The sequence below is a fragment of the Epinephelus lanceolatus genome, chromosome 21, assembly GCF_041903045.1.
Source record: "Epinephelus lanceolatus isolate andai-2023 chromosome 21, ASM4190304v1, whole genome shotgun sequence".
NCBI classification, from domain to species: Eukaryota; Metazoa; Chordata; class Actinopteri; order Perciformes; family Serranidae; genus Epinephelus; species Epinephelus lanceolatus.
In genome coordinates, this window is record NC_135754.1 from 18,938,274 (window position 1) to 18,962,443 (window position 24,170).

The following is a 24,170-nucleotide window of genomic DNA, read 5'->3' on the forward strand; positions in this document are numbered from 1 at the left end:
AGGTGCTTTTCATTGTGGTAAAGCTGTTACTACAAAACAAAGATGAAAGAACGGTGAGACATATTCAACAACCCCTTTCAAACAAACAGGTTCCTTTTAAATGCAGATTTCGTGGATGTTCAGCACAAATATTTTAACTGCTATCAGCCACATTCGATCAAAAAGTTCCACGAGATATATATAATCATCATGTTGTTCTTTGTATTTATTGTTGTGTGACTCTGTTGTTTGTTGGCTGTCGCGAATTGAAATAAAAGGAGAACGAAAACTCCCCAGTAACGTAAGTGTGGACGATATATTGTCCAAGAAATATTTGTGATAAACAATGTTATTGTCATTTTGAGACCATTTTATGCCATCAATGTAATGATAGTATAAAAGCATAATAATGCAATACACCCTTTAATTGAGCAGTGAACAGCTAAAATGTTGGTGACATTCTTATGTACAAATAAACAGGCATGTAAACATAAGGACAGTACCATACAATGTGTGGACATGACCTTGATTGTTTTTGCAGACCTCTATAAGTTCATGACGTGATTATCATATCAGGCCACTGCTGAGTGTTTGATGGTTATTTATTTCTGCTTTACTGCATAACCGTCATGAAGTCATCATCAAATCAAGTTTAATTTTTCTCCTTTGCTCGCTTTTTTTTTTTTTGGTCCCCTCTCTCTCATTCATTCCCTTTCTCAGTCAGGAAGTCAACAATAAATCCTTACATTGCTTCTAGCAATAATAAACAACAACAAATGGGGACATCTCATCCTAATGTCGATGCTTACTGGTTCCTAGAACTTTCTTCTTTATCTATCCTTGTCTGGAAAGTGGTATGCAAGTTGTAGACTTGCTGAACCAACTTCCTGAACCAACATAACTTGAAACTATCATACAGGAACCAAATCCAGTTCCTGGTTCCTCTGGCTGAAACAGATTTAGTTTCAGACTTCCTTAAGAAAATTTTGGTCTCTTGGGAAACTTGCTGTCATGGAAACAGCCTCGCAATTATCTGCTGTATTGTTTTTGTAATGATGCATGTATTATGATATTCTAAATGTTAATCAACTTTTACTATGTAGACGCTTTTAAAGAAATATTTCACTGCTGGAAGGATGGTCTTCTCATAAATCTCTGCTGTCTATGCAGAGAGAGACACAAATGCTTTTGAAATTGGTGTTGTATCAGCAGAGAAAACAGACAAGAAGGACTGTTGCATTTGCTTTTGCACAAGAGGTAGAAAAGACTACCAGAATGCATTGCACTGCATGAGACCGATAAACACTGCTGCTGGTTGATGATGTAATCCAAACACATTCATATGACACAATGGCAGCTGGCTGGTAACAAACAGCTTTGTATTACAGTTAAACATTAAGCTAAAACGTGTTTCAGAAAGCATTTAAGGTGAGAAATAGGCAGTGCAGGAACAGAATCTTGGTTCATATTTGATCAGCACTGCCTAGCTTTACCGTTTGATCAGAGTTTGTTCCGAGTTTAAGAAAGAGAAGGGGGAGGATCACTCTATTGATGCACTTCTATACACTTAAGCCCCGTATCCACCCAACACTTTCAGTATGGTACCTTTGGAACCAAAAGTAACCCTTCAGACATGGTACCTAGACTCCGGCGTTTCCACCGCAAACAGTACTCTTAAATGTGGGCGGGGTTGTTGTCACTCACTGCTCCGTCCAGCACTCACTGCCACAGCTCAGCCCTGAGCAGAGTGACCGTCCTCTATTGACCAATCAACAGGCTGCAGTGTTCACAGCTCCACCTTTTAGTACCAGATCTGTGTGCTAGGTACCCCAACAGAGGGGGCACCAAAAATAGGGATGTAGGGAACAGTTCCATTGGTACCATCCACAACTTTTCACAGTGGAAACAGGAAAAAAGCGTACCGAACTGCACTGTACCATACTGCTAGGTGGAAACGGGGCTTTACACACACGTCCTACATTGTGATGATACAAAGCTGGTTGAAAATAGGGGAAGTATCCATTTAACATCCGATGCAGACTCGAGGAGACACTCAGACCTCCATTTTGAGGTTGACATGCAAACATTATTCTGAGCTGTACCTCCACTCGACAACAGCTCTCACACTTCAATAACTGTACTGAACTCTCAGGGAAAACTGCCTGTGGTCCAAAAAAATCTCTTTTTCATTCGGGTCAAGTGTGAAAAAGTCCTTAACATGAAGTATTCTCCTGTGTTGGGCTCCCTAAAATAGCATGCAGTTTAAGCCTCCCTCTGTGTCTCTCCTAGCTGGTGATGGAGTACTGCTTGGGCTCAGCTTCTGACCTCTTAGAAGGTAAGTAGGAAATCATAGAGACAAATGAATAATTAACACTCATTAATTATGATTTACACTAATTCAAGAGTCAATTATATATTTCAGTCGCTCACATAAACAGTGCCTGATATCCCCTCGTACCTCTCTCCTCCCAGTCCACAAGAAACCCCTCCAGGAAGTGGAAATAGCTGCCATAACCCATGGTGCATTGCAGGGATTGGTGTATCTTCACTCTCACAACATGATTCACAGGTAACCCCCATTCCTTTTCTCACTATCTGTATCTATTCTGCTCTCCTCCCCCACACTTCTTCTGACAAGAGACAAAACAAATACAGGGGAGAAAAGCACAAACTGTGCTGCCTAAGATGAGCTTATGCAACGCTGTTTGTGCTCACACACTGTGTGCAGCAACACATTTCACTGCATCTAACAATACATTTTCTCTCTCATATGTCGCTGTTTTGTCTTCCTCGTGATTTTTTTTTTCCTGACCAGTCATTTCCTCTTATCTGATGGTGTCTCTCACTCAGGGATGTGAAGGCAGGAAACATCTTGTTAACAGAGCCAGGTCAGGTCAAGCTGGGAGACTTTGGCTCGGCCTCCATTGTTGCCCCAGCCAACTCCTTCGTTGGAACACCTTACTGGTAAGATATCAAACTTATTACTCATAGCAGCGTCATCCTCACTTTCATAAGAATTACACCAGATTATGATCCAGCCGAGCTTGCACCTTCCTCATGTTCATGTTCATCAGCTTTCCAAAAAACACGTAGACTAAAAAAATGATCCCTGCTTATAAAAAATGTCATCAACCGCCCTGATGTTCTTAAGCTTCACTAAGTTTGTCCCTGTATCATAATAAGCTGTTTCTAAAGTTGTAATCCTTTCGAGTCGAGTCTTGGTTGATTTGGAGACAGTCCTGGTTACCACGGCAACAGCAAGTTCCGTTTAATTTTACAGATCCCAGAATTCTGGGGCAGCAAACACTTGTCAAGCAGCTACTGTGAAATGACCGCTGTCTTGTTTTACAGATGCATGTTTGACGAATGTTTCCGCATAGCACTAACCACGATGACAAATAGAGATATGGTCTGCTAGCCACAGCTGAAGGTCTAACATACATTGCATCGGTTGATTTTTATTTAAATGTGACAATGCTTACATGAGTCATTCTTGTCAGATAAACGAGTAAATAACACACTGCTTTCCTGTGACTGCTGCACAACAAAGGCAAACCACATGTGTCGCCAGTTGAACTCTTTTAATGTGAAGCAGCCACAGTTCGTTTTGTTCACGTTAGCGGTAATTTAGTACATCTCTGATAGAGAGTAAAGAGATTGATAGTGAAGCTGTTAACATGAAGCTGAATTACAGGCATGCATCATTGCCTGTGAGTCCTTTGTGTGTGTGTGAAGGAATTTAAATCCACCGCAGGAATAATCTTTAAGTCCTCCTCCACTTAAATGATAGCTTTTCTTCTGTTTATATCCTCTAAAATATCTGACCTCATCTATACTGACTTAAATCAGTGTAAAATTAATCATCATCCACCTGAATATTACTACCTGACCTGCTGAAAGTAGCTAACTTAGTCATGAAATGATTCTGTGCACCCAATCCTCTGTCTTGTTGCGGCTTTGTCCCACAGCCACATTTTCTTTATTTTCTTTCTTTGGTCAAATGTCTCTAAAGGCTTCAGATGGATACAAAAAACACAGAAAATCGAACCTTTCCCGAGTGTGCAGTTTTTGGGTGTTAACCTGACCCTGGTGCTTTCTTCCACTATCTACCAAAAACCCCATCATAGATATTATTGTTTATTTCACAAACAACATAGATAAAAGACGCTAACTAATGCTTACCATCTGATAACGTCTCCAAGTCACCCCATTTGGTGCACAGCAGATTCCTCAACTTATGTCCGGGTCTGACCGAGGCTCAAACATGTATGGCTGAATCTCTGAAGTTTCCTCTAATGCTTATGCTAGCCCTCTTGATGCGCACTGCTCTTTCACCAGCCAACCCAGTGAGAGCATAGCTGAAGAAAGCATAAAGCAAAACCTGCAGCAAGCAGCGGTGTTTGGGCAGGGAGGACACATCCACAATTTCTTGATCAAGGACAAAGAGTAGATGTGCTTTAGGCCACTTCTCAGTTATTTTAAGTACTGTGTGAGAATACCATGTTAAACAAAGTACTAGTATTAGCATAAGTGTACATACTCAAAAAATTGTGTGGAGGGGGACTTCATCGATTACCACGCTACGCCAAAGTGAAATGAAAATGTGTTTGGTAATAGACTGTGAAAATATTAGACATAGCTGCCATGACGTCACCCATTAGGACGCCAGAAGGGACGATATTTGGGCGAGAGGCTGAAGCTGTAGCTGTGAAGGAGTGAGGGGTAGATCGGATTGAGAAGCCGAAGACACAATCAGCAGACCACCTGTCACTCAAGCAGGCCGTCCTTAATTATGCATAATGCAGCCAGCCTGAAGTGGCTATTCAAGGAACTGCAGTTTATGGCACTTCTGTGTTAAATTCATTTTTCGGCGCTTCAGGTTGCAGCTCGGATAATGATATTAAAATCTCATTACTTTTACTTTAATTCTTTAGTGATTGCTTTTACTCCAGTCACAAAAAGAAACACTTTTCTCCTCTCATCCCAGTGGTATCTAATCCAGCAGGTAGCTTCAGTTTTATTTGCAGTACTGCAAACTTCAAATAGCTGACTCGTCTCCTCTGGCTGGCTGTGCCTAATTTATTGTCACACTTGTGAAGCAAAAAAAGGTCCCGGCAAGGTGTGGCCACCTGGAAGTGAGATTCAAATTCATTCGAAGCACGCAGCAGAGTGAAGGTCAAACTTTTATTGACATGCTGATGTTTATTAACATATTTATATATATTTAAAAATGTATTTGTCGTCAACTAATGCTTCCAACACTACCTGCATATTCCTCTCAAGTACATCCACTTTTCATGGGCTACAGGTTGCTGTTGTTATTGCCTTACCCTCGTTATGTTCATGTCTATTCATGTGGCGTAGACGTGGGGATGACGGTGAGCCCCGAGGCGGTGTTCTCTGTTGGTCCATGATCAAAAGCAAAGAGATGGAAATGGCTGAATAACTTTGTTGTATCCTCCATGCAGGATGGCCCCTGAGGTGATCCTGGCCATGGATGAGGGTCAGTACGATGGGAAGGTGGATGTGTGGTCACTTGGCATTACCTGCATAGAGCTGGGTAAGAGATGGCTATAAAATAGTACACAAGTGTGTTGTTTTTGTGTGTGTGTGTGTGTGTGTGTGTGTGTGTGTGTGTGTGTGTGTGTTCACAAAGCTGAAAGCATCCAACCCTTTTCTTTGCTTTCCCTTTTTTTGGTTCTTGCTCTTTATCTGCCACTCTCTGTCTCTGTCACGCTATGTCGTGCTCTGTCACTCTCTAGCGGAAAGGAAGCCTCCTCTGTTCAACATGAATGCTATGAGTGCCTTATACCACATCGCCCAGAACGAGAGCCCCGTGTTGCAGTCTAATCACTGGTGAGAGTTAGTGAAACTTCCTAAGTGTCCTTACAGGCAAATAAGACTTTTGTTGTTGATTTAATGTGCAAAAAAGGAGCATTTATTATGTTGCTTTTATAAAAATGCTTCTGATATTATTGAAGCTCTTTCAACATGTTTTTCAAAGGATTAAGGATTTTACACACATTACCACAAAGTTTACAAGGGATAAAACCATGGCTGACAGAGTGATAGAAATGTAATTAGCACAATGATGGTTGGGATTTGCAATTTCAGTCTGTTGCAGGTAGTTTACATTAGATGACAAAATGCTTTGTGACATCCTGTATTAAACAACCACACTGAAGGAAAAAAGTTATTACGCTAAAAAAGACCTATTACGCCTTCACGTTTTGTTACAATGTCGGATGTTAATATTAATCATGGCCAAAGTTTCAAATAAGAAGGTAATTAAAGAATAAATAAGAAGTAATTTCTGTGAGCAAAAACTTCAGACTGTTTTGAATACTTCCAATGTTTTTTTCTAACCTGGCTACAGTATGACATCATGGTGTGCCAAATGTCTTGCTCCAGGTATGCTACTTCGTTACTGTCATCCTTGGCTACAAGTACACTGCTAATGTACATGTAGCTAACATCAGGGAAACGTGTAATCTTGGTTGCTGATGTTTTAAATTTCTCCCTGATTTTGGATCATATTCTTGCTGGAACATTTTCTGGTGATCAAGATTTTGGTCTAGAAGCTTTATCTGTTGATTTGTCACAGTAGCTGTGATGACAAGGCAGAGTTACCAAGATTCGGAGATACGGAAGATACATAAGACACGGAAACACTGACCAATCAGAGCAGACTTGGCTTTTTTGGGAAGGAGGCTTTAAGATACAGGAGTGTTTCAGACAGAGGGTGAATACAGGTGTTCTATCACAGACAGTATGAGGAAAATAAAGTGTTTTTTGAACATTAAAACATGTAAACATGTTCAAGCAGAAACCCAATATACAAATATGAACCTGAAAATGAGCATGATAGGTCCTCTTTGAAGTAATTTACTTTCATTACAAAGTTATCTTAATTAAAAGTACTGTGAAAAGCTTTAAAAAAAAATAGTAAAACATATTGAACCACAAGGATCTGTGTTACAGTTGGAGCAACATTTACAAGCTGCCTTAATTTCTCATAACACCATAATATGAATGGTGCTTTTTTTAAATTGTTTGGGTTTTTTTTCTTTAATCGCTTTCAGGTCGGATTATTTCCGCAATTTTGTGGACTCCTGTTTGCAGAAGATCGCCCAGGACAGACCTACCTCTGATGTGCTGCTCAAGGTACAGAATGTTGTTTGATGTTGAACATGAAGGCAGGTGGAGACGTGTGATCATCTCTTTGTTAGACGTTGTCTCTATGATCACACCGGAGGAAATCTGAATAAGAAGAGCTTTTAGCCAGATGACTAATTGTTTGAAATTAAAATGCATGAATGTATTAATTTGTATGTTCTAATAAAAGACTGTGTACATTAGGGGTAGGGCACAAATGGTGCTCTACACACAGTATCATGTCTGGGATAGTTAGTATTAATAACAATAATCAAATTCAACAGATGCAAACATTATCTGTTCATTATCTATTCTGTTTCGTACATCAGGTGTTCAAATTGAAGTAGTTATATAAAAATGAAGTGCTCTCTTTTCTCTAGAGTCACAACCAAATGTTCAGTGGTAAATTAATATTATAGTGGTAACTGTTCATGTTTGCTGTTCTAGTTTGCTGAAACATGTGCTGGCATAACAGCAAGTCAGCTTGTTTCTGTTGATGAAACAAATAACTTGCTTTTCCCTAATTTTCCTTTAACTTCAAAGGAAGGTATCAAAGGAAAACACTGAGTTAAGGGTTCATATGTGAACAACAATTTGTTGACTCTGGTTAATAAGCAGAACCTCTGTTTAAATTAAAATCAGCATCTTATCAATAATGGACCCACCCCAACTTCCATGTACATTTCACGCTGGTTAATCCAAATATACAGGGACCTTGATCTCAGCGCATAAGAATCCTGTGACTGACCTTTCACCCTTATTTCCATCCAGCACCATTTCCTATGCAGAGAGCGTCCGATGACAGTTGTGATGGACCTGATCGCCCGCACCAAGGATGCTGTCCGCGAGCTGGACAACCTTCAGTACCGCAAGATGAAGAAAATCCTCTTCCATGAGGCGCACAACGGTCCCGCACCAGAAGGAGGCGATGAAGAGGAGGTGAGAATTATAATGATACATTGATCTGAATTGATATATGGATTCTAGGGATGTAACAATACCAGAAACTCACGATACAATATTATCACGATAAAGAGTCCATGATACGATATATATCACTATATTTATACAAGGGGAAAAAAGAGAAAATTTATTGTTAAAAATAGCTATTTTATCCAAAAATAGTGCATGTACACTGTACAGCATGTTATTTTTAACTTGGAAGCGTATCATAAACAAATCAACACACAGTTGAACATGTGCTTTCATTTCCCCCCTATTACTGCTAGGCAGGCAGACATTAAAGTGCCATAACAAAGTCATGTCAATTAAAACTATAGTGACAGAATATGAAAATGGAAAAATTCAGTGTTTTTTAACCTACTCTGAAGAAAAGTAGTGTAGTACTATTACTAGAAAGTCATCTGAATGACATCAAATTATGAGGATAGAGTAGTCTTAATATTCATCAAATATACAGAACTTAGAACAATCAGACCCTGCAACAACAACAAAATTAACAAATTAGAAATAATGTAAACTCAATAATGCACAATCCCTCACCCACAGATACACAGAGAGACACAGAGAGAGAGAGAGAGAGAGAGAGAGGTGGGTAGAGATGTGTGTAAAAGAAAACCAAAATAAAGCCCAGCCATTTCCCTGGAAGTCATAGAAAAACTCAAAAACACACATTCACTCAGTTTGTTCACGCCAGGTTGACAATCTTGACATCAAGGACACGCTAACACTTTCTCAGAACAGGAGATGAGGAGAGTAAAGCTCTGGTCCTGTGCTTTCATGTGATATGCGTGGTATTTCTGTGCGACTCTGCATTTGCGAGTAATCCATCCAAAAGTAATCTGTGTGCAAAGCTGTATGAAAGCTTTGTTATACATTATTTTAGTGTAACTTTATCATTTTTTTTTCGCTGTGAAAACATTGGACTACCGACAAGTAGCCTTGTTGGGAAGCCACGATTCCGCTGTTTCACGTGATATGCGTGGCTTCTTGCTATGACAAACGGTTGCGGAGAAAATCCACAGAGAAGAACAGTCAATCTCCTTACTTTTATTAGCTGTTTTCTCCGGTCACGCACGGGTCAGAGTCGGAGGATGAGAGGCTGAGCTGCACGAGTCTGCTCACCTGCACGCGCAGTTGCATGCAAAGGATTATGGGGAATGTAGTCGCACAGTCATATTACCGGCTCTGTAGGAGAACGCAGCTATATAACTATCGTGGCATTCCCACAACAGTATCGAGAATTTATTTTATCGTGACGCCGCGAAATTCGATATATCGTTACATGCCTAATGGATTCGGTGTTTCAACGATCTGGCGTCATTGATGCAGAGTGAAAACACTGTCTAGACACAAGTCCTTGTATACTTGATGTGTTCTGAACGTGATAGTAGGCCGACTTAATGTGGCTATTGAAATTGAGGTCTGAGTCCATGACCACATCAAGACTTCTGACTTGGTCTGTGGTTTTTAACACTGCCCACTGAAGCTGAGTGACGACTTCTGATCATTCCGCATTGGCTCCAAAAACTATTACCTCAGTTTTTTCTTTGTTTAATCGCAGAAAATCGTGACATTTGTTTGACGCACTCAGTAGGAGCTTTTATTAGACCATATTCCCCTGGTGACATGGTTATAAAAACTTGTGTGTCATCTCCATAACTGTGGTATCATATTGTGTTGTTTTCCATAATCTGAGCCAATGTAGATCAGACATACAGCCTGGAATCCGGAACTGGCCCGCCAGAAGGTCCAATCACACATGACTTTACACACCTAATGTTGATGCACTTGTGAAGACTGAGAAGTTTCAGGAGAAATTTCATGTAAAGTACTGCCACAGAGGCTTTTCAAACTGACCAGAATACAGCTCTCTGAAATAACAATGAATACTTCCTGTGGTCAGATTTAAAGATACTGAACACTGTATCAGATTTCTATCTTAAAGCAGTATGGGTGGAGCCCTGCTGCTAAGGCACTGACAAAACTTCAGACTGTAAATGGTTTGTAAGGCAGGGGATGACTTTACCTGCTTCTTCAATAGCTTCCTCTTTAGTGGAAAATTATGAAAAAAAAGTCACATGTAATGAAAGTGAGTAGCAGATTGACTGAAAGTAGAAAAATTGAGACATACTGTTGATTTTGTTCATAATTTTTCCTAGGATATTGCAGGCTGTTCATTTGTTTTGTAAATGGATGAATGCTTTTAGAATGAACTTCATTACACCAAAAAAGGGGAAAATTTGAAGGGGTCATTATTTATAGGTTATTATGCAGTGGTTTTACTGGTCCGGCCCACTTGAGATCAAACTGGGCCCCTGAACTAAAATGAGTTTGACACCCCTGATGTAGATGTTAAATAGAAGAGGCCCCAGTATGGAGCCTTGAGGAACTCTGCACGTCATATTTGTCTGCTCAGAAGTACAGTTACCTATAGACACACAGTACTCCCTAACCTTTGAGTATAAATCAAACAAGTTTAGTTCAGGCCCAGAAAATCTTACCCAGCTTTCCAGTCGGTCTAGTTATATGTTGTGGTCGACAGTGTCAAATGCTGCACTGAGATCTAGTATGTTGTTTAAATGGATGTCACTGAAGACCTTAACAAGAGCAGTGTGATTGCTGTGGTGTGGTGGAAAAGCTGTAAGAAAGATACGAAAACAGTTATGTAGTGCCAAGAAGTTGTTTAGAGGGTGAAAAACAGCTTTTCACTGACTTAATATAAAAACAGGAGGTCTGATATGGGCCTTTAATTGTTTAGTAGTGACTGCAGTTTTAAGGCCCAGTGGGAAAACACCTGAGAGAAGACACTCATTTACAATGTACGGAGATGTGAGGTGAAAAAAAAAGAGTCAGGAAGGTTGTAAGGTTAGAGATGCAGTGACTGGTGGATAAATACGGGCTACTATTGACTTTCAGCCCTTAATTTACTAACTAGATTTATCCCCATCCCGGTCCTTTAACATCCGTATATGCAGATAATGAGTCCAATCCAATACTTTTACTTAGTGTTGATTGAAGGTGTGTCTGACACATTGAATAACAGCTATAGACTACTAAATTTGGCACACCTTGTTTTTTTACAAGCTGCCTGGTCCTAGTCCTGGTTTTTCCTTGCATACTAGAGCAAAATTTATGACCCGGCTGTCATAAATTAGAGCAATGCTGTATCACTATCATGCGAGGTTGACAAAACACAGTAGAGTAATGAAAGGATCACATCAGCTCAGATTTATAGCATCGACTCAGGACTTCTCTACTCTACTTTGAACGCCATAGTGGGTTGATTTAAATGGTCTGATTTTTAAAAGTTAGAATATGTGGAAGTTTGCGAATTTGAGGAACAGCTAAGGCCTTGAAAGTTTTTTTAAATGGACATAAATAGAAATGGGTCATTTAAAGTGCTTGTAGTTTTTATATTTTGTGCAACAATTGAAATTGTAATTCTTTTGGTATTTTCTGCCATCACACATTGCAGCTTCTTTACCTGCTTCTTTGAATGAACTGGGCCCGGAATTTCCTTGAAAAGTCCTTGAAATTGATGTTTAAAGAGGTGTGGGAACCCTGGAAGACAGTTTGTGTTGCTTCAGAGCTGTGTATTTCCTGCTAACCACAAGCATGAAACAAGAGCTCTTGAAAAACACACTTGAAAAGCTGACACTTGATAACTGAGTTCCTGCAGTAACTCCAAAGTTAGCAGGACTCAGACGAAACAAAGTAGTACCAGCTGTCTTGAAGATGAACCTTCAAAAAACCTTTGAAGAGGACGAAGCATGTAATGGGCTCTGTGAGGGAAAACAGCTGGTTTTATCATCCATCCTGCCTTTGTATTGTACTTCTCAATATATATTGTGAACATTGGGTCCCTTCCTCTACATACAAAGGCCTTTGTTTCCATTAACATTTGATGCCAGTTGGTTGTTTCCCTGAAAAGGAAATGGAGGAATTCAGAGAATGTGGGGCTGCACTTTTCCAGAGTGTGAGCCCGTGTCTCACTGTGTTTCATATTTTACTGTATGTCTGCTCATAAAGGTTTTTGTAGGATAAGAACATTCATGCACACTATCAACCTGTCAACAACACTTCTACTATGACGTAAAGAAATCATCCTGAAAGTGTTGTCTTCCCCCAGAACCCTTTAACCACTTCAACCAACCTTGTTTCTTTATTCTTCTCCACCAGGATGTGGAGCAGTATATGCTGCGCACCGGCACAGTCAACAGCATGGAGAGCTCCCACTCTCTGCCATCCATGTCAATCAGCGCCAGCTCCCAGAGTAGCTCAGTCAACAGCCTGGCGGATGGCTCCGACGACAGCGGGGAGATGGCCATGATGCAGGAGGGAGAGCACACCGTCACCTCCAACAGCTCCGTCTTGCACAAGCCCCTGGTCAGTCCCCATGTTTTACTGTTCGTTGAGGAGTCCTGTCCATCCCAGACCTATCTTTGGCACATTTGGCACCAAGTGTAAAAGTTTCATGTAGAGCCTAGTACGTACCTTAAAAGAAAGACCATGTAACCACAAGCTTTATCTCAGACCTCGGGCATTCTGAGGAGAAATGGCTTTCATAGATATATTGAAAATAAGATGGTTTCTCAGCAGTTTCTAGAACAAGAAGGCTCGCCATCCACTAGCCAAAAAATGCAATTCTTACAGAAATCTCTGAATGTCTAAAGTTTTTTATACCAAATCCATGGTGGTGTTCCTCAAGGTCTTGGTGTTGTTAAGTGGTCTTTTTGAGGGATTTTGAACCATTTTTATCAACTCGAGTGGCCAAAAAATGCTTAAATTTAGCACCAAATAAACCCAAACATTGCTACAACATCTACAACTATTAGACATAATTGAGCATGGCAATGGCCGCCCTATGTTTCCATTATAATGTCCTAAGCCCTTATACACTCCCTACCTTTAAAAGTTTGAAAAGGCACCTAACCAAAACATGATTTTTAATGTATTTTTATGACTAAAAAAACTCGCTTTGAGCTGCACCCCAAATTAGTATTTTTAGGTGATGTATACCAGTGTAATGCAACATATATTTTTAAACTGTTATCTCCCCCTAAATACCTCCTGTGCCCCCTAAAAAAAAAGACAAAAATGGGTCTATAGTAAGGAGGGGGGAGCGGAAGAGGTTAAATACTGGAGTTGGACAAACTGTCATTGTCAGACCACTTCTACACATGCACACTTGCACCACCTACAGGAAGTAGAAGGTAATAGCAGCACCAGTTTTGACATGAAAATTCAGTGTAGACATGTCAGTGTTGCCACCTACAGAGGAGAAGCAGAAAATCACCAGGGCGATATCAAGTTCACCAGCTGCCAAAGCTTCCAGTTGTGCTGGGCTGAGTGAATCTTTTCTTAACTAAAGCCCTAAATGAAGTTAAATGTTCCCTGTATTTAATATTAAGTATTAAGATGACATCCATTTAAGACTAGTGAGTTTAAAGTTCCTGTCCTTAAACCACCACAAGCTTGTTCTAATAAGTCCTTTTGTCTCTCTTCTGCTGCAGAGCCATGACAACATCTACGATGATCCCTATCAGCCAGAGGTTGACTCACAAAGAGAAGCTTCGTCTGCTGGTGGCGGCGGGGGAGGTGGAGGAGGAGGAGGAAGGCGTCGTCGAGGCAGAGACCATTTTGCCACCATTAGGACGGCCTCGCTCGTCACCCGTCAGATCCAGGAACATGAGCAGGGCTCGGCCCTTAGAGAGCAGATGTCTGGGTAAGGTGACAAAAACAAGCGGTAGATGCCATAAAAGAGCTTTACAGTCCCTACCTTATAAAACGGACACCCCTCATGTTTTATCTTTAATAGAGAATAAAAAACCTCAAGTAAAAACCTTGTTAGAAATAAAAAGTCAATCAGCCAACTTGACGCTCCGTGTCTTCTCACAGGTACAAGCGAATGCGGCGGCAGCACCAGAAGCAGCTGATGGGGCTGGAGAACAAGCTGAAGGCGGAGATGGACGAGCACCAGCTGAGGTTGGACAAAGAGCTGGAGAATCAGAGGAACAGCTTCTCAATGGAGGGAGAGAAGCTCTCCAAGAAGCACCAGGCTATCCTGGAGAAGGAGGTGAGCAGGCGGAGGAGGAGGAGTGAGTAATGGTGATCAGGACTGCCAGAGAAACTAAAGGGGGACGATGGGTGATGTTTGACAGATACCTGATTCACAGTGAATATTGATTTACCGTAATTACTCCAGTGTTTTTTAAATGTGCTGCTTTTTAATCTTGTGCTTTTCATAACTCTAATGAGATGACGTGTTGTTTGTTTCAGACAAAGGCAGTCCTGACTGAGGAGAAGAAGTTCCAGCAGCACATACTTGGCCAGCAGAAGAAGGAGTTGACCGGTCTGCTGGAGTCCCAGAAGCGACAGTATCGACAGCGCAAGGAGCAGCTTAAAGAGGTACTCCTGGGTTTTAGAGAAATCTGCCAGTATCCAGTTTGATTCAATAAGAATCTAACTTTTTTTGTTAGCATTACTCTGCCGCATACTGACACTATATGAACAGCATTCTTCTTTCAACCTGTTGGGCTAACACTACCATACCTCCTGTTTATCGTCTTTATTTTATTTCCACTCCAGGAACTGAATGAGAACCAGTCAACACCAAAGCGGGAGAAACAGGAGTGGCTGGTGCATCAGAAGGAGTGTCTGCAGCAGCTGCAGGCGGAGGAGGAAGCAGGCCTACTGCGGCGACAGAGGCAGTATTATGAGCTACAGTGTCGTCAGTACAAGAGGAAGATGCTGCTGGCACGCCACAACCTGGAGCAGGACCTGCTCCGAGAGGTACCGGTTTTACATCAGACTGGTGTGTCGATGTCGGATCAACAAGTCAGTATTCCCTAAAAATGTTTAAAGCAGCCAACTGGGCCAGTCACAATGAAGTACTTTTTTGCAATGTGTATTTACTGTCCTGCGCATTAAGTCTTTGTGAGCTTTGAGCAACGCGGAGGTGGACATACAATATGTCACATGGTTGACATGACAACCCTGGTAAAGACAAACTCAGCCACAGTGTGAGAGAGAAACAGTGAATGACATTGTCAGGTAGCAAAACCCTTCTCAGACAGTATGTAAACAAAACGATATGCCTGCCAGAGCTCAACCAATTTATTGATGTGGCCCACTAATCTGCATCAATACGACACTTTACAGCCTGTCATTATCAACGGAACTTGGCTCTGATGGTGGGCGATGGCCACGTGGCTTCCACTGCTCACGTGGGGGAATGCATCCCAGACCAGAGCTGAAAAGGGGAGGGTTGGTTTCAGTCAGTGGATTTAGCTCCAGAGAAGTCAGGTCTCCTCTGTTGTGCGACTGTGTCCAAGTGCACTGTTCTTTATTTTAACATGGATTTACATTTTTGGCTGGACTGCAAAAGCGGGCCCAGCTCAATAAACACAAAAGTCTGCCACTTCCTGTTTCAAATTAAAAGCATTTTAGCCTTTCATACATAGTCCAGCCATATAAATCCTGGAGAAAGTATTTTGAAAATGCAAAATTACTCCACATCACAGTTAATGTTAGCCAGCATATGCTGTCTTTTGGCCGGTATCACAAGTAGTTGTCAGGCAGATGAAAATATCAAGGGCAAAAATGTTCAGTGGAAAACATTCCAAATAAATAATTAAATGCATTAATAGCATGTTGAGTAGTTAAATTTTGTATGACCTAAGACCAACTGAAATATAAACATATATTATGCAGGTCAGATTTTCGGATCTTAGTTACCAGTGGATCTGTTTTTCCACCGAAGCTGCACAGAGTGTGTCCCTGCTTCTTTAGAGCATACACCACATCCACGGCAGTCACGGTCTTCCTCAGCGTGCTTGGTGTACTTAGATGACGGTATCAGAGATCACATTCTCCAGGAAGACCTCCAACACACCGCAGGTCCTGGTGGAACAGACCAGACATAATACTTTACTCCACCATGGCGAGCCAGACAGTGGATAGCGGGCTTGGTGGTTCGCAGAAGCACCGCAAAGCATGGCGATTATTATCATATCTTTTTTTTCTCTTTTTTTTTTGCAAGTTGCGAGCAAATCTGGCGGGACAACAAAATGATTTTCTATTCTGAACAATATGCAGACTATATTAGTTATGATATAAAAGATATAAATAATGATAAATGATAAAATGAGCACGCCATGCTTCCACGTATTTGGCAGTTGTGTCTAAACAGAGAGGGAGAAACAAGCGCGCACACACGACGGCAATGGCTATCAGCTTTTTCCTGCTTCAGCCTTTAAATGTCTGTCTATTCCTAATGCCTGTTATTGGCTTTTGCTAACACTACAAGTTCTTATTTGACTTTTGCATAAACGTGTGAAAGTGGAATTAGTTTTTAGTGTTTCTCACTTTTAAAAAATACATTGAAATTTTCAGTCAAGTTGAATCAACACCTCTTATTAACATTGTTCAAATTGGGTGAAATATACCTGGTATGATAATAAACTAATTATAAGAATTGTATTTAAATTGTATAGAAATTATATAAAAAATTCTACTAGAAATCTAGAAGAATGTGTTCTGTATCATGTAACACCTTCCTGCCTCTTAATCATCGTCTCCCTCCTCTAGGAACTGAACAAGAAGCAGACTTTGAAGGACTTGGAGTGCGCGATGCTCCTCCGTCACCACGAGTCCACCCAGGAGCTGGAGTTCCGCCAACTGGGTTTGGTGCAGCGCACGCGGGCCGACCTGATCCGCACGCAGCACCAGACGGAGCTCACCAACCAGATGGAGTATAACAAGAGGCGTGAGCAGGAGCTGCGTCAGAAGCACGCCGTGGAGGTCCGCCAACAGCCCAAGAGCCTCAAAGTGAGTGAGAGCACCCAGAGCCTGGGTCCTCCTGAGGAGGGAGAGGGCCAGACACCAGAGGGGCCGAGCGGCAGCTGGGACAGCGAGGCAGGGGTGGCAGGCGTAGAGGTGGAGGACGAGAGGGATGGTGTGGTAGAAAAGACGAGGGAGGGGGTGGATAAGGGGCTGTATGATGTTGAGGATGAGCTTGATGGAGCGGTATTTGAAGATGACGTTTATAGGGAGGTAGAGAAGGAGGAGGGTGTGAGTGTCCCTGTGGTTGAAGGGAAAGATGAGTTAAATGGCAACGATAAACCAAAGAGAGATGATGAGAAGGAGGAGTGGAAAATCAGTGGAGAGGGAGCAGAGGAGAGGGAAGTAGAGGGAGTGCAGTGGGAGTACGTGGAGGATCACAGTAAACCTGCACATGTAGACACTGATGAAGAAGAAGAGGGCAGGGGCGTGGCCGATGGTTGTCCCTCTGAGTTTATCTCATCCCTGACCCCAGAAAAAAGACGACTCCGTGAGCGAGAGCTCGATGAGCTGTCGGAGTTTTATTTCCCCGATACTCCAGAGGAGCTGGAGCCCATTTCTCCTCCTCCTCCTGCTCCCCCCGCCCAGACTTCTTTACCTTCCCTCTTCTCTCATGCCATCTGCCTCCTCCTCTCTCTTTCTGCTGCTGCCCAGCCCTCCAATCTCACTCTGCTGCTGCTCTCCATCTTCCTCCTCTCCCTCCGCCGCTCACCTCCTCTGCCCTCAGTGGCCTCTGTTCTCCTCTCTGCCGAGCTCGCCTTCCTGGCACTCTTCTTCTCATATCTCTTCCTGCGCTCATGCTGCTCTTTGTCTCTCTCTACCTACCTGTCGCTCAGCCTCTGGGTCAGCGGCCTCTTCAGTTTAGGCCTCTCCTTCAGTTTGGGGATTTATTACATTCCCATGATATTGATTTCAGCCTCCTTTCTCAGCTCTCCCTCCCTCTTCCTGTCTCTCTACTTGGTGGTGGTGCTGATTGTCAGGCCGGCCCGTGACTTCCTCCAGCACGCACCTCGCAAAGTCAACCGCCTCTGCATGCGCGTCCTTTTCCGCCTGCCTCGACCTCTGTTCGCCATGTGCCAGTCAGTCCTGGGCGGCATGGCTGAGCGAAACCTCTATGAGATGTTTCCCAAAGCGGGGCGCAACTGGGGCGGGCGCCAGTCCAAAATCCCAGTCCCCCTAAAGAGCTTACCTTTGGAGTATCAGGCTCGCTGCAGGAACACCTCCCCCCTGGCCAAGGGGCTCCTCTGGGTGAGGCGTTTCGGCAGACGACCTCTCGGAGTCCTGGCAGACCTGGCTAACTCCATAGTGCTAAAACTCGCCGGACAGCTCATTAAAAAGCTGCCTCCCACTGTCAGGGTCAAACTCCAAACTCTGGGCCTCTTAAAGAAGACGAGCCCGAGTAGGCTGCCGCAACTGCTGCCCCGGGAGGTCAGAGAGAGGAGGGAGAGGGAGAGGAGGGGGAGAGAGAGGGAGAGGAAGAGGAGGCAAGAGAGGGTGTTCCGTGAGGAGGTGAGGTGGGAGTGTGGGTTGAGACGAACTGCATCTGGGAGGTTCGTCAGGGGGAAAATTCGGCCGTGGAGATAGAAAGAGAGTGAGACAAATCGAAGTAAAGAAACTTGTGCTGGTTTTATGTGAGTGAGTGTGTGAACGTGATCGCGCTCATGTTCCATTGTTGAACCATTGTTTGTGTGTCTTTTTGATTTGGGCCCAATAACTCCCAAACTGGTTTTTGGTCACATTTCCTAAAGATGAGACATATTTTACCCTGCACACACACACATCTGTGTGTGCTGGCTGAAAGTGATTTTGGCTGTTGAATTCAAACATGCACATGTTTATGTGCATACAAGCCATACTGTTGAACCAGCGGGACCTGCAGACGTAAACATGCAGCTGAACCCGCGGTTACTGCACCAAACCCAGTGAAGTTTTCATTATTGTGCTTTTTGTAAAAGTTCCTTAAAGTTTTTTATTTTATTTTATTTTTATTATTTTGCTCTTAATTTGTAAGACAAATATTTTTATGGTTATTTTTAAGACCGTTTTTTGTGCAATCTTTTCTTTATGGTGGTCTTATTTCAAGAGGTGCGCTGGTATCTCAGTGCTTAGAACAAATATTTACAGTGTTGCATAGCGTCTTGGCTATAATTTCACTCCCTAAAGATGAAAACTGTGAAAAAAAAAAAAAAAAAACAAACGAATGATTTCACTAACATCACCCTGAACACTAGTTCTCAGTCGATATAAGAGTGCAATAAACAGCTGAACCGAAATATCTGGGACCACTTTAGGTCATTTGATATCATCATTAGTCCAAGAGGAAAACAGTTAACTAAAGGTCTTACAATATAGGACTTAAAATATAAAGTAAGGGGCCATTTAGCTGGAACAAGCCGGTCCAGCTCATCGTTTCATGTTGACACATCATTTACAGCTGGTGAAATCATTATCTGTCAGATTCTAGTTAGATATACTATTTTTATTGCGCTTTATGCAATGATCTTGTTATGATTTACCATGTAAACATATAGATACCCTCCCCTATGAATATACAGCAGTCAAGTGTGTTGTCACAACTGCTTGCACAGATGCTGATAGTCTCTTGTGAAGTGACGTATCCTAAATTTATAGTAGAAACATAAGGAAGCAGGATATACTCTGGAGTTGTGAAAGTATAATATAATAAAAACCTATTTAATATTTCAGCGTAGTTTAATTTATATGAAGCCATACAGACAATCTTTTGAGACATGCAATCGTAGAAATTAAAGTCCAAAGATTGATGCAACTACTGAACGTGAAAGATTGAACATCGCATGAAAAGAAAATAATCAGTAATTTTGCACTGTCCCAAAGACCATTTAAAAGATACCAAATGAGGGAGAACAGATCACTTCAGTGTAGGGCAGGTATTTTAATCATTAAGTAATCTGCCAGTTATTTTTTCAATTAAACGTTTAGCCTATGAAACGTCCAAAAATATTGAAAAAATGCCCGTCACAGCTTTCCAGACCTTGAAGCTGGGCTCAGACTGCAGGAGATGATTTATCCCCGATACTACACTCCCGACAATCCAAGGAGAAATCCTGCTCTGGGACCTTGGTCGCTACCGATGTTAGGTGCAGATTTTCTGGTGATGTGAGGGGTTACAGATCCAGTCAAAAGCCTTGTGAACTGCTCACAGATATTTTCAAACATGTTACATATTTATGATTTAAAGTCTGGATGATTGGGGTTACAAATATGTCAGTACGGAGGAGGTGATGGTGTTGCAACAGGAAACATTCTAGCCCCTTTTGGCTAACTCTAGCTAGCATATTACTGTAAAACTACTTAAAATCCCACCTCCAGTTCAGTGTTCAGTGTTGACTGTGTCTCCCCATCATTTTCTCATCCAGACTCGTATAGTCATCTGCTTTGTTAACATTACACCTACCTGTCGCTACACGTCACTCCCTGTTCAGTTTAAATCTGCTTCTCGGATCACGTGAGGTGATGCGTTCATGCTCCACGATAATCTTTATATCCTGTAGTGTGTGCACTGCCATTTGTAAAACCTAGTAGTGTGAACATGTTAGAGAGTAGATAGAAGAACATATGTTAAGTTTCTCCTTGCGTGCGTGATGCAACCTGATTTCAAAGCTCCTGTAGTCCGAGCCCAGCTTCAGGTGATGTCCTCCAGTGTCTTATTTTGTTTGACCAAAACTCCCAAACCCAAAGATATTAAGTTTACATTGATATGTGGCAGGGAAAATCAACAAATCCTATGATGTGAGGAGCTGGAACCAAAAAATATTTGGCATTTTTTCACTATTTTTGCTTGAAAAATAGCTGAAACAATTAATCTGTCAATCGATTAATCGTGTCAGCCTTACTTCAGTCGGACCAAAACGTGACACTTAAAAGCGCCTTTTTTATGTCATGCTCTCGCAATTTTGACTCCAAAATGCTCTGATGTTTACATTTAATTGAATGAAGTCAGATAAACTCAAGTTTAGGAGAGAAATTGTGCATATTTGTGAGGGAAATCTGGTCGAGATGAGTAAAATGCTTCTAAATGCTGATAATGTAGGAAACAGAAGGACGACATTTGAGCCATTTACATGGAGGAATATAACTGAATAGGAAAGCTCAGTCTTAGCTGTATTTGACCCGGGGGGGGGGGGGACAAAAATAAAGTCAGGCACTTGTGTCAGTGACCTGCGTTTGGGAAATCTCGCTTTAAAAAGTCATTTCACAACAACCATTGTTTTATTTGAATGTAACTTATTTGCCATTGATTTTCATTTGTGCTCCAGTATCAGTTATCTCCTGTTCCTCTGTGTATGTTTACATGTTTGTATTCTGTTTTTGTTGTGACACCGTTTCCACAGAGTTATGTCACCTTTTTTTATATTTTATTTATGCAGTATTTATCAGACTGCATCCTGTTTGGCAGCCATTTTGTTCTCCTTTTATTGTCATTTTAGCTGCATGAGTGTTGGCGTACTGTACGGCTGTGTGCTCGCAAGCATAGAAAAAATATTTTGTCATACTTCCAGTATTTTTTTTTTCTTTACACAAAAAAATAAATTATTTTGTGTGGAAATCATTGTCTTGTTTGTTTTTATGATTTTGTTTCCATTATTACGTCCTCATTTGTTTACCTTTCCCCCTGATTTATCAGCTGATGGTTTTTGTGTTGAAAGATCCCATTATCATTTTGTCCATCATCACTCCTCCTGTGTGGTCACACGTTTGATCCCTGTGGTCGTCTGTGGTGCCCCTCCCTATGTCCAACACCCACCAAACACACTGACAGCAGGTTCTGTGACTTTAGTGCTATTTCCAATCAACATATAAGGTAGGTATGTTATTTGCAGGAAGGCATAGATCCAACTGCTGATTTAATACCAGTGTGTAATTAATCAGCTGTAATCCTCACTGTGTGGCGGTGACTGCAGTCATTCTTTATGTGTAAGGCAACATCAGCATGGCTTTCCTAACTTTGTACAACGAAATGTAACCCATAGATACGTGTACTGAATCGTTATTTATTAAAATAATAAATCATGCATCAGCAGGAATTACAATTCAAGTGTAAACTGTAAAACAACAGCTTAAAATGAGACCAAAATGTTAAAATTAAGTCTCAATTTTAGTGCAAACAAACTTGGTAGCTACTTATGATTCAAAATAAAGAGGAATCAAAATTATCTATAAATGTTAAGCGCAAATAGGAGCTCAAATTCCAATATAGAATAGTACAGCAGCTGAAACTTAACATGTTAAGTTTAATAAATCAGTCCCGTTATCACAGATACCAGATCGGCCCAATATCAGTTTGGATCAGTGTGTTCCTTATTTCAATCTATGTCTTATTTACCCAATAAGTTTAATTTAACTTTAAATCATCCCTTTTTATTTTGGTATTTTGTGTGTGTGAAGCAGTCAAACGTTGAACCTGAAGCATCACAGATGTGTCCTGATATGTTAAAAAGAAATTGTAATGATTATAGCTGGTGAAAAAGGTTAAATAATATTTTGAACATCTTTTCTAGAGAAAATATCTTTTATTTTTTTCACTTTAGATGTCAGTACTGATTAATCACATTTACATTTAAGGTCAGGTCTTTTAATATTTTCAGTTCTGAAGTTATTGATGAAACTAAAACTGTAGATTTGTTTAAGTCTGAAATGTTCCTAAACATTTGGTTTCAAAAGCCCCAGTTCATAATAATGATAAGAATTCACTTGACAAATGCACATATTTTTAATCTATAGGTCAATGTCTTCAATTAAATGAAAAAAAATATCTTCAAGAGTAAAAAAGCGTCCTCAACAATTGTTCTTACGTAATCAGGAAATGTATTTAAGGGATTGGCTGAAAATGGTCTTCATTACTATGGAATCAATGCATCCATTTATAATTAATCCATTGCAAAGTTCAAAACATTTTCTGTTGTGGTTTAAAGAGGTACCGGAATGAGAATTTGACATTGGTAGACACTTTAGATCCATGGTATCAGTGAAATCATGATCTGCACTGTAGGAATGTAGATAATTAAATTAACTGCCTGTCAGATTTTTAAGCAGATTGTGAGTGTTTACTGTATAATTCTTTCCTTGTACTGTTTAATTACAGCATCAACACAATTCCACAACTGAAAATATTTATTTAAATAATAAAAATTAAGCACTAAGTGGAAGTTTAAAGGGACAGTTCACCACAAAATCAAAAATACATATTTTCCCTCCTACATGTAGTGCTAGTTATCAGTCTAGATGGTTTTGGTGTGAGTTGCAGAGTGTTGGAGATATCAGCCGTATAAATGTCTGTGTTCTCTCCAGTATAATGGAACTAGATGGCACTCAGCTTGTGGTGCTCAAAGTGCCGAAAAAATATATTTGAAAAACTCAACAGCAATGACACTTTCCAGAAATCATGACCCAGTTACTCATGATAATCCACAGACCTTGTTGTGAGCAGTTTCATGTGGGAACTATTTTCTTTCTACACCCACCAAGTGTATCACCAGGCAGGAGGAAGTGTGCATCTACTCATGGATGAGAGGCTCATGCTTGTGACAGCGCGAGATGTTAACAGTAAAGGTGTCCTCCCCGGCTGAGCTGTAGCATTAGCTAGCTCAGTGCTAGGTAAGGTAGCAGTAGATGCAGCCTCCTTCTGCACAGTGATATTAGAAGCTGTGATTTGTTAGTATTTTGCTACCATGACTGATAGAAAGTTGTTACACAATGTATTTAAAAAATGCACAATGTTTAGATCGTCATTTTCCCCTCCTGATTTTTCTGTGTTTAACCCCCATCTCCATTTCCATTTATAAAACCACAGGAGCACTTTAGCCGAGCTGCTTCCTTCTCTCTCTCTCCTCTCCTCCAGTCCAAAGAGCTTCAGATTAAGCGTCAGTTCCAGGACACCTGCAAGATCCAGACCCGTCAGTACAAGGCGCTGCGTAACCACCTCCTGGAGAACACGCCCAAGTCGGACCACAAGGCCGTGCTGAAGCGGCTGAAGGACGAGCAGACTCGTAAGCTGGCCATCCTGGCCGAGCAGTATGACCACTCCATCAATGATATGCTGTCCACACAGGCTGTGAGTAAGGCAAGGAGACGTCGTTCACTTCACACTCGCACCACACCACTGCTGTGCCTGGCCCGGGGGCCGTCCTGCCTGACCGCCTGTCTGCCTGTCAACAAGCCTCCTCCTGGTCCCTCAGTGTTCATCTCCCCGA

General features: G+C 41.5%; 1 protein-coding gene across 4 annotated transcripts in view; it reads left to right on the forward strand.

Moving 5' to 3' along the window:
* Window positions 1–24,170, forward strand: part of taok2b (TAO kinase 2b) — a 42,729-nt gene that overhangs the window by 9,223 nt on the left and 9,336 nt on the right. The window contains exons 5-18 of one of the 4 annotated variants that reach the window (XM_033611882.2): window positions 2,269–2,314; window positions 2,452–2,548; window positions 2,830–2,943; window positions 5,448–5,539; window positions 5,742–5,835; window positions 7,062–7,143; window positions 7,906–8,073; window positions 12,277–12,483; window positions 13,611–13,822; window positions 13,996–14,173; window positions 14,377–14,505; window positions 14,686–14,934; window positions 16,687–16,926; window positions 23,819–24,031. In XM_033611882.2, coding sequence (XP_033467773.1) covers window positions 2,269–2,314; window positions 2,452–2,548; window positions 2,830–2,943; window positions 5,448–5,539; window positions 5,742–5,835; window positions 7,062–7,143; window positions 7,906–8,073; window positions 12,277–12,483; window positions 13,611–13,822; window positions 13,996–14,173; window positions 14,377–14,505; window positions 14,686–14,934; window positions 16,687–16,926; window positions 23,819–24,031 — 2,121 coding nt within the window. Of the gene's footprint in view, window positions 1–2,268; window positions 2,315–2,451; window positions 2,549–2,829; window positions 2,944–5,447; window positions 5,540–5,741; window positions 5,836–7,061; window positions 7,144–7,905; window positions 8,074–12,276; window positions 12,484–13,610; window positions 13,823–13,995; window positions 14,174–14,376; window positions 14,506–14,685; window positions 14,935–16,686; window positions 21,527–23,818; window positions 24,032–24,170 lie in introns of those variants that run through there. The other 3 variants (XM_033611885.2, XM_033611879.2, XM_033611880.2) reach the window with 3 other exon arrangements.